The following is a 13757-nucleotide window of genomic DNA, read 5'->3' on the forward strand; positions in this document are numbered from 1 at the left end:
CGTGGCTGACGCTTTATTCCTTCATGTGGGTTGTCACTCGTTTGCTTCAGTTGGCTGGCAAAGGTTGTTGTATATCCATTACCAGCAACACAGCACTTTGCATTTCTGAATTGACAAGCAGCTATATTGACCCAGCGCTTATTATGGGTCAACAGCTGCGTTAACCAACGGAAGGACTGAGGGGCAATTAAAATGAATTGGCAAAAATATATCTTCCTAATTTACTCCAATTTGTTATTTATGCTAACATTGTATGGCTTCTATGGTGACACTAAACAGAATGGACCCAATAATGGCAATTAACATAAAAATATAATGGCTAATCAAATTGACAGCAACTGTTTCTCATCATCTCGACACACAATACATTATCAAAACAAACTATTATGAAGGAGGTAATTTCAGTGTTCTATTCAACCTGCAGCATGTGTGCAGTCAGGGAGATGTGTACCAGCAATTACTGCTGAATCTAAAAAACTAAACAAATAACTTAATCGCTGTCGTCCTCCTTTTTTTTCCCCCCAGGAAGCAGTAATCAGGATTCGCTAAAAATAACTGGTGTATAATAGTATAATGATGATGCATATTGTAGAATAGCTAATAAGAAATAAAATAGGCTTCTAGGTGTATACTTTTTAAAATAGGTTCAGGTAAAGAAAGAGATAGTTGTGGAAGGAATGGACACAAAAAGAGACAGTAGCCCTGGCTGATGATGAATAGCTCCATGTCAGTTATTCCTGCAGTCTAATATTTATAGATACCCTTTCCAATGGCCAAAGAAGTTTAAAATACACTAAATTTAGTAACAGACTTTATAATGCAGTGAACGGGAAGGTCAGTCATTGAGCTCTAATAAGTGAATGTCAGTCACTTCTGTACCAAGTTGAGTTGACTGTGGTTTTTCATCATTGATAGTGAGCTAGGATCCTTGGATCTAATACTTGGTTACCCAAGAGAGTTCCTTCAAAAGTAATGCTGTTTCCATATCCAATTGTGGATAGTGATTTTCCTGAGGTTCCTACTGGCATGCTCATCTGTGGGCACCCCTGGACCCAGCTGCATGGATTGTACAAATGGCTTGCTTGTCGTGGTCATTCTTGGATTAATTCATTCAGCCAACATCTATCTATAGAGTGCTTACGGTGTTAGTTAGCCGTATGTATGTTTGTCACTGGTGCCGAATCTGGTGCATGATAAGCGCTGATTCGATATGGGTTGGATTTCATGTTCGTCTGAGGCAGCAAGCAAGAGCTGGTAATGTGTTTGTCATTTGAGCTTCTCTCATTTGAGAAGTTCCGAGGGTTCATTTGTTTCACCTCGGTAGGACACCCCCACCCCCAGAGAAGACACCAAAGCTCTAGTACATTGTCCTTCAGCATGAGGGTTTCTTTCCCAAGTGTCTTACTTCATAGGAAGAAGGAAAGAGAGTTCCTAGGGCAGTTGATCTTAAATAAATAGGAGTGCATTTGAATGTGACTCACCACATAATTCTTACTTCGGTTGTTGAATTGGCTGCATGTGTTTTTCCCCACATAGGGTGGGATACAGTCGCTTAGGAGAGTACCCAGTTTCTCTAGATACCCTGGGGAATATCAGTGTTCATTATATGTTTGCTGAATGAATAGTAGTAGTTCGGGCACATCTCCTATGATCTGTTGAGTTAGAACTTGCCAAGGTCACTAAACATTTGTTTTGACATGGGTGGGCTGAAAAACCTTGGTTATTTCATTTCACCTGGTATTTCTGAGGTCATACGTTGCCCACTCAGGACTAGCACAGAACAAGCGGTCAAGGTGTTCCTCATGTCTACACCATGTCATGTCTGTGAGCCAGTCCCTGCCAAAGGCCTTAGATTTCCACCACAAGTCATAAAATTGGGCTCATAGTTTAGCAGTGTATGTTAAACGATTTGCAGAAATTGTTTAACTTCTTGCTACCATGGACAGGTCCCAGTTAGGAAGCACAGTACCACTTTTCCCAATTAACAGTGCAAATTGTAAAGGGTGCATAGGAATTTGCAATTTGACAAAATCAGTTTTTTGACAGCAGGGGCAATCAGTCTGCAGCTTCGCAAGTAGTAATCTGTGATCGAAGTGGCAGGATTTATTCTGAATTATGAAAGGTATGTATGCTATATGAGGGGGACTAGTCATTAGTATGATTCTCTCCTTATTCACCTCCCCTTGTTTAAAACAAGCTACTTGATATAGAAGTCAGAAGTACGGAATACACTCTGTTGCGAGTGATCTCTGTCTCTGCCCTCGCCAGTAGTAGTATTCATTTATTTTCTGTTCTATTGCAGTATTCTGACAAGTCCCTGTACACCCAGCTGTGCTTTTACCGGTACATTTTTGATGCGGACTGTGCACTGGAGAAACTTATTACCGATCATGAGAAAGGTACGTTAAAATACTGTAATTACCGTTGAGTTTAAAGTGGAAATTTGCATCATAAAAGCCAGACCTACTGTCAGGCTGTTCACGCAGCATCACACCGCTGTCTCAGAAGCAGGCCGTGGGGGCCCTTGTGAGCACAGGCTTCCCCTGCATGAGGGGCGGCGGTGTAGGAATCCCCGGCTTTGGTCCCCACAGCCTGTCTCACATTGTTCTCTATTAAAGCAGGGCTTTGGGGGAGGAACATTACAAAAAGGACTCTTTAAATGCTATATTTTGAAAATGCTATTTTCTATAGAGTTTAGTAATTGTAATAAAGTAAGCATAGGCAACGTGATCATTGGACCTACAAAAACCAGACATTACCACAAAAAAATAGACCTGGAGTGTGTCTCTGCTGTTCACTAAAAGCCTAGGTTCATTTTGAAAGAGAGGCATGGGGTGGAGTTCTTTTATTGACTCCATCCTAAGAGTGCATATCTGCGCCTTCGCCCAGATGATCGGGTGCTGCCTGTAACCCTCACACAAGACTTTCAGGCACTGTGGGGCTTAATGGGTCTGGGAAAAGCTTTGTTACATAACAGAGTATTTGAAAATGTCGTGACAAGTGCATGGGTTTTTTTTCTCCTACCTAAAAATCACATTGACAACTTTTTTATTACCTGTAAAAAATAAAAAAGGCAAATTTACACATTTTTCATATTAGTTACCTACAGAGTGTTTATGTTGTTTGTCAGTGAATATCAGTTCAACATTTTGTTGGTCGGTATTAAGGCCGGAGGTAACCTTAAGGACATAAAGAAACCTGCTAATACTGCTGGATTTCCTCACATAAGAATCCCCATGCTGCCCTTGATTTGGTCTTAACTGTTTTCAGTTCTAGTCTTAATTGACCAGTTTTTCCATCTACAAGATAGGCTAACAGTTAACAAAAATTTTTTTATGTTTATTTATTTTTGAGAGAGAGAGACAGACTGCGAACAGGGGAGGGGCAGAGAGAGAGGGAGACACAGAATCTGAAGCAGGCTCCAGGCTCTGAGCTGTCAGCACAGAGCCCCACATGGGGCTCGAACCCACGAACCGTGAGACCATGACCTGAGCCGAAGTTAGACACTTAACTGACTGAGTCACCCAGGTGCCCCAAGCTAACAATTATTTTTAAAAGGTCTGACTTACTTGGTTTTGCTGTCCTTGGATATGAAACGGTATACTGACTGATGGAGGAAGTTGGTTTGGAAATTAGTATCTTGTTTTTAGATGTTCACCAAGTACTTGGACTATCTCCACAGCATATTTTCAGTGACTGTAAAATTTATGTAATGCGGAAAAAAGTTCCTTCTGTTCATTAGTAACTGGGTTTTTGAACTTCCATTTGTGGCTCATGTTTAGCCCCTGTTTACTTGCAGTATCATTAATAGCTGTTTCTCTTTTACCCCTAAGGACCTTTCCTTAAAGGCATTGTGAGTTGAAAGAATTAAGTACTGATTCTCTGATGAGTACAGTGTGTGTTTCTATCTGGTTTGTTACCTCTTTCCGGGTATTACTATGTTAGAACTTGTTCCCCCTTTACTTCTATCTGAATCTAGCCATTTCAGATTGTTCCCTAGATGTTCTTAGACTCCAAAGGGATGGGGCTGAAATAGTCTTTCATGATAAGCAGTTTTCAAAAGTCTGTTGGCTCTTAGAGACATGTAGGAGTGATGTGGAAAGTCACTGGAGACTTACTGTGGCTTTTTAGAGAACGTCAAGGAGTGGTACATTGCTCTTCCAGAAAAACAAGGAGTAGAATAGCTGCTTAGAAGCTTCTTGCTTGGCAAAAGGGGAGAGGTGTTGACAGAATCTGTACCGTCACACAATTTACTGCAGTTCTATTTCACAAGTTTAAGAGTTGGGACACTTTTTGTTGTCATTTGCTTCTAATAAGTACACTATCCAGGAGGTCAAGGTCAAAACGGCACTAAGTGTGAGTTACTGATGGGTTCTTGTACATGTCAGATGGCTAACGAAAATAAGATAAGAGAAGGATTTTAAGTCTGTGTGTCACAGGAGGAACTTTGTGAAATGTTCCTAGAACCTTTTGTTTTACTTACAGAATTTTAATTATGAAACTATTTTTGCTTTTAGCTTCCTTCTTGTTTATTATTCATAAATTGTGCTTTAGGAATGAGTGGATGAGCTGAAATTTACCTGCTCAGGGCGTTTTCAGATCCCTCAGTAATGTTAAGAGGTATTAGGGTATTTGTCAGTAGGGGGTATAAACTAAGACGCTGAGTCATGCTTATCTGTATTCCAAGATCACACGTTTCCTGGTAAGTCATGTTTGATAAGCTCTCTCTGAAGAGTCACCTAGGGGCTTCACCCAGAGATTCTGATTCAGAAGGTGGGGGGTAGAGTTTAGGAAGCTCCATATTTTAGAACGCCCCCCCCCCCCAAACAATTCTCACGTGCAGCCACGTTTGAAAACCTCTGTCCTACTCACTCTGAAAACATCATCTGGATGGTTTCTAAATAAGAGAATTTGAATCCAAGTTGTAGTCCATGGGGAACAAGTGGAGAAGGAGTCATACAATCCATAGGCTAATTAGAGGAAACGTTTGTAAGTGTACGTTAATGTGACCTATAAAAAATTCACTTCTCACTGTATCAGTAGTGTGAAATACTCTGTTCTGATTTGCTGTTCAAGGGAGACTTGCTATAAAAACGAATTGGCAATCTGTGGGATCCAGAGGGCAAACATATTGACCCAGTTTGGACCAAGGCCAGAACTGCGGTAGATGTTAACATCAAAAGTCTTGTGAAAAGTGACAGTCACTACACACAGTTGTGTTGAGAATGGAGTCTAAGTATTGTCTGTCCGCACACAACCCTGGAACTAGCATGTGAAATCTGTACTGTAGACTCTTCTTTGCACCGTTTCCTTCTCTAAGATTGTCTTACCATTTCCATTTGTAAAGCCCATAGGTCTTAAGGGTTGTAACTGGATGGTGGTTCTAATGTTTGTTTGAAACATGGCCATTTGACTTGGAAAAGTCACAAAGTATTTGAGTTTATTTTTGTGGTGAAAAGTGGCTCTTGTCACAGCTTTTTCCTGTGCTTTGCTTTCAAACAAAGGTTTACAGGCCGTTAGTCCATAATGTGAATTAACCCCATTTGGTACTTTTCCTTACCTTTAAAATGCTAAAGGACTGTTATTCACTTTGGTGAAGTGTTTACTGCATATTCACTGTAACTACATGACATTTTTAAAAATCTTATTTCTGTAGGACTTTGCCGTTATTATTGTGACTGCTCCAGAATGTACACAGATGGCATAATAGAGCCAGAGAAAGTTTTAGAGGAACATAGTGGCAATAGATGAGGTAAAACTCCCATTTCCACCATGGCATCACTAAATGGTCCCATTTGACTGCCTCATCCCATGGGGCCTTGACCTGAGTAGGGATAAGTGGAACCATTTGGGGGAGACGTGAATTCATTCACATCTTGTCCCAATTGTCTAAATTAAGTTTGCTTAAAAATGCAAGAACATGGGGCACCCGGGTGGCTCAGTTGGTTAAGTGTCCAACTTCAGCCAGGTCACGATCTCGCGGTCCGTGGGTTCAAGCCCCGCATCGGGCTCTGTGCTGACAGCTCGGAGCCTGGAGCCTGCTTCGGATTCTGTGTCTCCCTCTCTATCTGCCCCTCCCCCACTCGCACTCTGCCTCTGTCTCATAAATAAATAAACATTTAAAAAAATTAAAAACAAAATGCGAGAACAGAGAGAGTCTCTTAGTTTTCTCACCTGAGCTTTTTTATTTCGTTTATTCAGCAATGGTAAAAACAGTACGTACATATTTTCCTTTATGTGTTGAGGGCCATCCCCGATGTCAAAGGAACTAAGATGGCCAATGTTCCCTGCCCTGGAGGAGCTTAGAGTCCATTGTAGACAGATTCAGCAGCAAAGTATGATAAACTCCCAATCTGGCCAGATTAGGATTATTACAGAAGCAAAGGATGGGAGCCACTACTTGCCTTTGTTTTTGGTAGATTCATTGTTAAGGGAGTTTTAGCTTCACAGCAAAATTGAACGGAAGGTACAGAGATTTCCCATGTATGTACCCACTGCTCCCACACATGCACAGCCTCCCTCATCATCAACATCCCCCACCAAAGTGGCACATTTGTTACATCTGATGAAGCTGCACCGACACAGCATTATCGTCTACCTTAGGGTTCACTCATGGTGTTGGACATTGGTTGGACAAATCTGTGATGTGTTTCCACCATTATAGTATCCTAGTGTCGTTTCGCTGCTCCTCAATCCTCTGTGCTCACCCTCATCGTCCCTCCCTCCCCACTAACCCCTGGCAAGCACTGATCTTTTTGCTGTCTTTATAGTTTTCACTTTCCAGAACATCATGTATTTGGCATCATAGAGTATGTAGCCTTTTCGGATTGACTTCTTCCACTTAGTAAGATGCATTTTAAGTTTCGTCTGTGTCTTTTCATGACTTGATAGTTCATTTTTTAGTGCTGGATAATACTCCTTTATTTGGATGTACCACATTTTATGTATCGATTCACCTACTGAGGGACACTTTGGTTTCCAAGTTTTGGCAGTTCTGAGTAAAGCTGTTATAAACATTCGTATGCAGGTTTTTATGTAGACATAAGTTTTCAATTCCTTTGGGTAAATCCTAAATGCCAGGGAGCATGACTGCCGGCTTATATGGTAAGAGCATGTTTAGTTTTGTATAAGAAACTTACTTCCAGAGTGGCTCTACCATTTTGCATTCCCACTACCAGTAAATGAGAGTTCCTGCTGCTCCACATCCTCACCAACATTTGGTATTGTCAGTGTTCTGGGTTTTGGCCAAGCTAATAGATGTGTAGTGGTGTCTCATTGTTGCAAGTTGCATTTCCCTGATGACATATGATATGGAGCGTCTTTTCATACGCTTATTTGCCATTTGTATATCTTCTTTGATGAGGTGTCTTTGGCTCACTTTTTAATTAAGTTGCTTGTTTTTTATTGTTGTGTTTTAAGGGTTCTTTGTATATTTCAGATAATGGTCCTTTATCAGATATGTCTTTTGTAAATATTTGCTCCCATTGTGTGACTTTTCGTTTCATTCTCTTGAGCACTAATTGCCTTTTCACGTTAGTGTTTGAAGAGCAAAATAAAACTTTTTTTCTGTTTCTCTGCTCTTCCCGGATGCTTATCTTCTCTCACTCTCTGTCAGCTATTTGTAATAGGATGCTGTATTAGTCTGCAATGCCTGCCGTAACAAGGTACCACAGACTGGGTGGCATAAACACAAATCTATTTCCTGCCAGTCCTGGAGGCTAGAATCCTGAAATCAAGGTGTCAGCAGGCTTGTTTTTTTCTGAGGCCTCTCTCTGTGGTTTGTAGATGGCCATCTTCTCCCTGTCTTCGCGTGGTCTTCCCTCTGTATGTATGTGTGTCCTAATCTCCTTTTCTTAAACGACCAGTCAGTCCTCTTGGCTTAGGGCCCACCCGGGTGACTTCATTTTAACATAATTGCCTCGTTAAAAGCCCTGTCTCCAAATATAGTCATATTTTCAGGTACGGGGTGTTAGGATTTTGAACTCCCCCTCCCAGTTTATTTGGCGGGGGGGGGGGGGGGGGGACACAATTCAGCCAGTAATGGATGACCTTCTTGGTGAATTTTTCCATAAATCCCTTTCAATCTATTGGGTTTGTCTCTGTCAGAATTGAAACACCAGGATTTAGGACTCTGTTGAAGAAAGGAATTGGAGCTAAGTATAAAGGGTTAGCGCCAAGAAGCCGCTGTGACCGTAACCTTATGAAAAGGCTTCTTTAGGGAAGCCCAGTTTCTCAATGGAGTCTCTTTAGGCCTAGAAGGACCGTTCTTCAGGTCACCCCTGTTTCTTGCCAATGGATGTGGGCGGCCACAGCCTGTCAGGGTTGCTTTTCTCCTCTCTCCTGTCAGCCAGGTGAAATCTCACACGCATTTACCCTCTCATGGTCCTCTCATGACAGCCCTGTGAGGTGACCATGGGTCGTCCTCCATTACATTGATGAAGAAACTGAGTTCTGTAAAGCAAGCTTCGTTCCTTCACATTCCCACAGCACCCTTTAAGTGCCCTTCTCACAGGACTTGCCCTGAATTGTTTTGACTTTCTCTTTCACTGAGTTCATTGAGGCAGAGGGTCGTCTCTTGCTTACCTCACTTTGCACACTGGAGCCAGCTCACTAAATTTATGTTGAATGAATTCTTAGTAGAAAATAAGACCACACAAGGAGTTTCAAGGATTTTGGAGCAGTTAGTCCTCGGAAGCAATTCTGTCCATAAATAGAGGGTAGTTAGTGTGCGTTAAAAATTCTAGATCCTCCTATATTGCTTGGCTTGACTCAGGTGTGCCATAAATTAATGTAACTGAAGTTCCTTGACATTTCCAGATTTCATATCTGTCGTTCAGCTCTTTGCCAGTTTTGCTGAAGACAAGTGACACTGTAGCTCTCATTTTGCTGATGACAAAAGAATTTTGATGACAAAATCAAAAGAATATCAAGTCACTTAACTAGTGAGTGAGCCAGACTGACTATTCCCTCACCCACACTGCCACAGGGTCCTGTTCTTTGCTCACCCTCAGCTAAATAGTTAGATTTATGAAGTGTAGTAATAATTGTATTACTTCACAGAGAATGGACACCCAAAAGAGAGACAACAGCTAGTACTGAAAAGTGAAGGAATCTAAAGAAGTGATATAGGTTTTTTTAGTGAGAAAATTAGAGTTTTATGGAAGAAATTACATGCTTTACTGTCTTTGGGAGTTTGGAGATTTCTCAGGGTCCCCTTTCAATGTTAAGAACTTCCCTTATTTTCCCAAACTTTGAAAGCAGAAGAGTTTTATCGTTGCTGGAAGTACAGAAATAAAAGTAGCAAAGAGCCCCTGGAGTCCTCTCTAAGCCATTCGTGGTTCGAGAATTTACTTTGTTAAATCCTAGCAAGGCATTAAAAAGAAGCCTGTGTCAGAGACTGGTCCAGTTCTTCTTATATCACTTTTTAAATTTATTTTTTATTATTTTTTATTGTTTTATTTACTTTTGAGAGAGAGAGCATGAGCAGGGGAGGGGCAGAGAGAGAGGGAGAGAGAGAACCTGTAGTGGGCTCTGTGCTGACAACAGAGAGCCCGATGCAGGGCTTGAACCCATGAACTGTGAGATCATGACCTGAGGTGAAGTCAGACGCTCAAGCAACTGAGCCACCCAGGTGCCCCTTTTGTCACTTTTTTAAGTCCGTGGGTTATCCTCCTGAAAAAATTCTTGTCACATTTTAGAAATGAGCCTTTCTGGGGCACCTGGGTGGCTCAGTCAGTTGAGCATCTGACTTTGGCTCAGGTCATAATCTCATGGTCTGTGAGTTTGAGCCCCGCATCGGGCTCTGTGCTGATAGCACAGAGCCTGGAGCCTGCTTCAGATCCCGTGTCGCCCTCTCTCTCTTCCCCTCCCCCGTTCACGCTCTCTCTCTCTCTCTCTCTCTCTCTCAAAAATCAGTGAGCTTTAAAAAAAAAAAAGAAATGAGCCTTTTCTCTGTTTTTAACAGGTGAAGCACACAGAACAGTTCACTCCTACCAGGTACATGCAAAAGTAAAGGTAGAAGTTCGTTTAAGCTCCCATTCACCCTCTTTTAAATTATATTTTTTGTAATTGTGAAAAACAATTTTTTATAAAAATAGATTTTGAAATGGGTAACTTACAAACTCCATTTTCCTTTTGTTTCATTTTCTTACAAGTAAAAAATGACCTGGGGCACCCGGGTGGATCAATCAGTTAAGTGTCCAACTGTGGCTCAGCTCATGATCTCATGGCTTGTGAGTTTGAGCCCTGCATTGGGCTCTCTGCTGTCAGCACAGAGCTCGTGTCAGATCCTCTGTCCCCGTCTCTTTCTGCCCCTCCCCCACTCACAGTCTCTTCCTCTCTCTCAAAAATAAACATTAAAAAAAAAAACAAAAAATGAGCCACGTTTTGTTTTGTTTTTTAAACTATTCTTTTAATTAATTTAAGTGAACTTTTATCTTAGGAAACTAATGTGGCAATTCACAACATAGTTAGTTAGCTATCTGTTTATGAGTAGGGGGTGATCGTAGAAGCACTTAAAAATTTTGATAATAGAAAAAGTGGTCCATAGAACCCTGACTTTCTGAGGGGGGTTGTTGCTGATGTTACTAGACATTACATAGTTTTAATCTTTAATGATTTAGGGAAACACTAACAATATCATGTTTAAGTCCAACAGTATGTAGCCATTATGATACTAATTTGTTGTTTGTATGCAAGGTGGAAAAATTACTAAGAAACACTGGAGTTGTTTACAGTTGTCATCTCTCTGTGGATTGTAGGTAATATTTATTTTCTCCTTTATACTTGTATATACGTTCTAAATTATACCATCTGAGCATGTACTGCTTTTATAGCAAGAAACAAATTATAAACCCTGAAATTTTACAAATAAATATTTTACAGAACTTGAAATAATTATTGCACTGATTTAGCAGTTGAGGGAGAAAATAACCTACAGAAGAACCCAAATCAGCTTGTTCTCTGTTCATTTTTTTCCCAAGTCAAACCGAAGACCTTGTTACTCAAAATGTGATCAGTATACCGGCAGCATAGGCATCACCTGGAACCTTGTTAGAAATGCAAAATATCAGGTCCTCCGCAGACCTTCTGCTACCGCATCTGCATTTTAACAAGATTCCCAGGTGATTCCTAGGCATATTAAACTTTGATAAGCACTGATTCAAGTCGGAACAACTAAAGCCTACTTCCTTTTTATTCATCCATTGATTAGGGCCATCCTTTTGGCAAAATTTTCAAATGACAAGTATGCAGACTTCCTTCCAAGAAGGCCTACCCAGGTTTCAGGTAGAATTGGTAGGACAGCCTGGTCTTTTGAAATACATTTTATAATTAAGCTTCAAAATGTAGCGCTCCCCCCCGCCCCGCCCCAGGGCAAGGGGGGGGGGGCAAGAAAGCATGAGTTCTTCCACTTTGTTTCTTACCTAAGTGAGAAGAAAAGTAAAGGAGAAGTAAACCAAGGTTTTGAAAATGGCTTGCAGCTTCTCAAGATCAGTGGCTTACAAGGAAAGAACTAGAATACAGTCCTACCCCCACTTCGTGTAAGCGCCGCTCTGTATGTGCCCGAAGTTTTACCCAGTCACCGCGTTCTTGGCCTCATTACAACATTGATCTGGCACCTTTGGAAAGACTTCAGGGAATTGAACTAGAATTTTTTTGACTTGAAAAACAAGATTCCATTTCTTATATTTTGCGACTAAAAGGTTTACTTGGGAATTTGCTTTTCCTTATGTTGCTGACTTTTCTATTTTTTATGCTCACTGCGAGAATGACAACATTGTTATTTTCCAGTGGCAGCATGGAGCTTCAGACTGCTTTGTTTTTTCTCTCACAGTACTGCCTATTTTGTTTTTGCTTTGCTTTTTAACTAAAGATGACTTTGCAACGTGACAGAAAAGAAACTCCATTTCCCAGTGAATTGTCACCATAGTTGCTTTGCCCATAAGTGGAGGTGTCTTGTCTCTGTACATTTTCTGTCATCCTCTTTAGGATAGCTCAAGTACTATATGAATGTTGCCATATATTTGAGCAGCAAACTTCCGGATTCTAATAACGTTCCTTTTCTTTGAACGCATTTCTGTAAATATGCACTCCACTTTCACATTTTTATGTCCATATGGACTTACAGGCATGCTATGATAACAGATACGTTATTAGTTTTATAAAATCCTTTCCTTTTACATCTTTTCAATGGGCAGGCTTCTGGTCCCTTTTGTAGTCAAAGTACTGCAAAAATGAGGGGCGCCGTTGTTGCATCTCTGTGACAGTTCTGTTGTTGATGGTTCTCATTTGCAAAACGTATTGTCCTTTTTCGTAGTGCTGAGAGTAGGGAAAACCTGGTAAGATTTTTTTCATGTACTTTTAAAATATATACTTCTATCACCGATGAGAGAAAAAATATTAAACGATTTTCAGGCAGTTAGACCATAATATGAGCTAATCACTTTATTTTGAAGAAAAGTATTTTTAAACAGTTGAGCTAGCGAATTTACTTTTAAAATGTATTGTGCTTACACAGTAGATGGTTTTATTTCCATGATGTTTTTTACTACATAATTATACATCTTAATTACGTAATTACTATCATAATTATTATGTAATTGCATGTACTTCCACTAATTACAAAATCAGGAAGTGTAATTATCTAGTAAAAACTTTATGAAATTTCATGCACTAAAAATTATTTACAAGGCTACTGCAGTGGTCTCCTGGAAGGCTTCCCATGCTTAGTCTTAGTCCTGAGTTTAGAACTTGAACACACAGGCCAGGACAAGAAAGACAATTACAGACAGACCCAACACGAAACTGAGTATTGTGATAGAGGTACGATGGCCTTTGTTTCTTAGGAGTTAAAGCCAGGGAACATTTTAATTTCCTTGTAATGATGCAGCTATAAAAATAGCATCTTATGTTTGAGGTCAGTATCACAAAAACTGTCACCGGTAAGGACAGGTTTTTTCCTTAGGAAAGAATTGATTAATAGAATTGAGAATCAAGGAATTCAGATTACCGAACAGCCAGGCCTTCTATGATTCTATAATGTGAATGGCTTGTTTAGCTGTCCTTCAAAGAAAAATAGTAATAATACCGTTGTTATTATTTAAAATTATTTCTTTAGTCTGAAGAGGGCTTTTTTTTTTAACTAGTTGGTGTTTATATTTACTGAAATAGGAGAAAACATATCAAAAGAGCATAATCTTTTTCTACCACTGCTTGATGTCAAAAGCAGCTTATGAGACGTAAACACATACGCACAAACATGTAACATCAGACCCTAAATAAAGACAGAAGGTTTAATTCAATAAAGCTATGATGGCTTTACCATTCAAAACGACATATAAATTGCACAGTGAAACAATAGTCATGACAGCAAATTAGATATGACATCTAAATTACACTACAAAGAGAAATCCCAGAACCATTTTTGGTCTGTAGGAGTCTGTTTTAGCCCAGGTTTAAAACCCAGTCTAGAGACTGCTTTATTGTCTTAAGTAGGATAATGTTGTAGAAGACTAATTGGAGGTTGGTTGAATTAATTGCAGATTAATTAGGAGGAAGGGCTTAGAATACTCATGGCAGAGAAGGGAGTAGATCCTTTAAGTGTCAAGATAGGATGTACTATAAGTTTCAGGAGTATTAAATTATCAGTATTTGTGTAACATCTCTAAACTATTATAGCATGACTTAAAGCACTTAGGGTTAGATATAGTTATACTAAACGTTCCCCTCAAAATTAGTGCTTTTCACTGGAAATGTAT

The 13757-nt window shown here is 40.1% G+C and overlaps 1 protein-coding gene across 1 annotated transcript in view; it reads left to right on the plus strand.

Moving 5' to 3' along the window:
• The window catches only part of POLA1 (DNA polymerase alpha 1, catalytic subunit), a 299598-nt gene that overhangs the window by 227027 nt on the left and 58814 nt on the right, over nucleotides 1–13757 (plus strand). The window contains exon 36 of the mRNA XM_043570717.1: nucleotides 2303–2399. Coding sequence (XP_043426652.1) covers nucleotides 2303–2399 — 97 coding nt within the window. The remainder of the gene's footprint in view (nucleotides 1–2302; nucleotides 2400–13757) is intronic.

Source organism: Prionailurus bengalensis, chromosome X (assembly GCF_016509475.1).
Source record: "Prionailurus bengalensis isolate Pbe53 chromosome X, Fcat_Pben_1.1_paternal_pri, whole genome shotgun sequence".
In the NCBI taxonomy this organism is placed as follows: domain Eukaryota; kingdom Metazoa; phylum Chordata; class Mammalia; order Carnivora; family Felidae; genus Prionailurus; species Prionailurus bengalensis.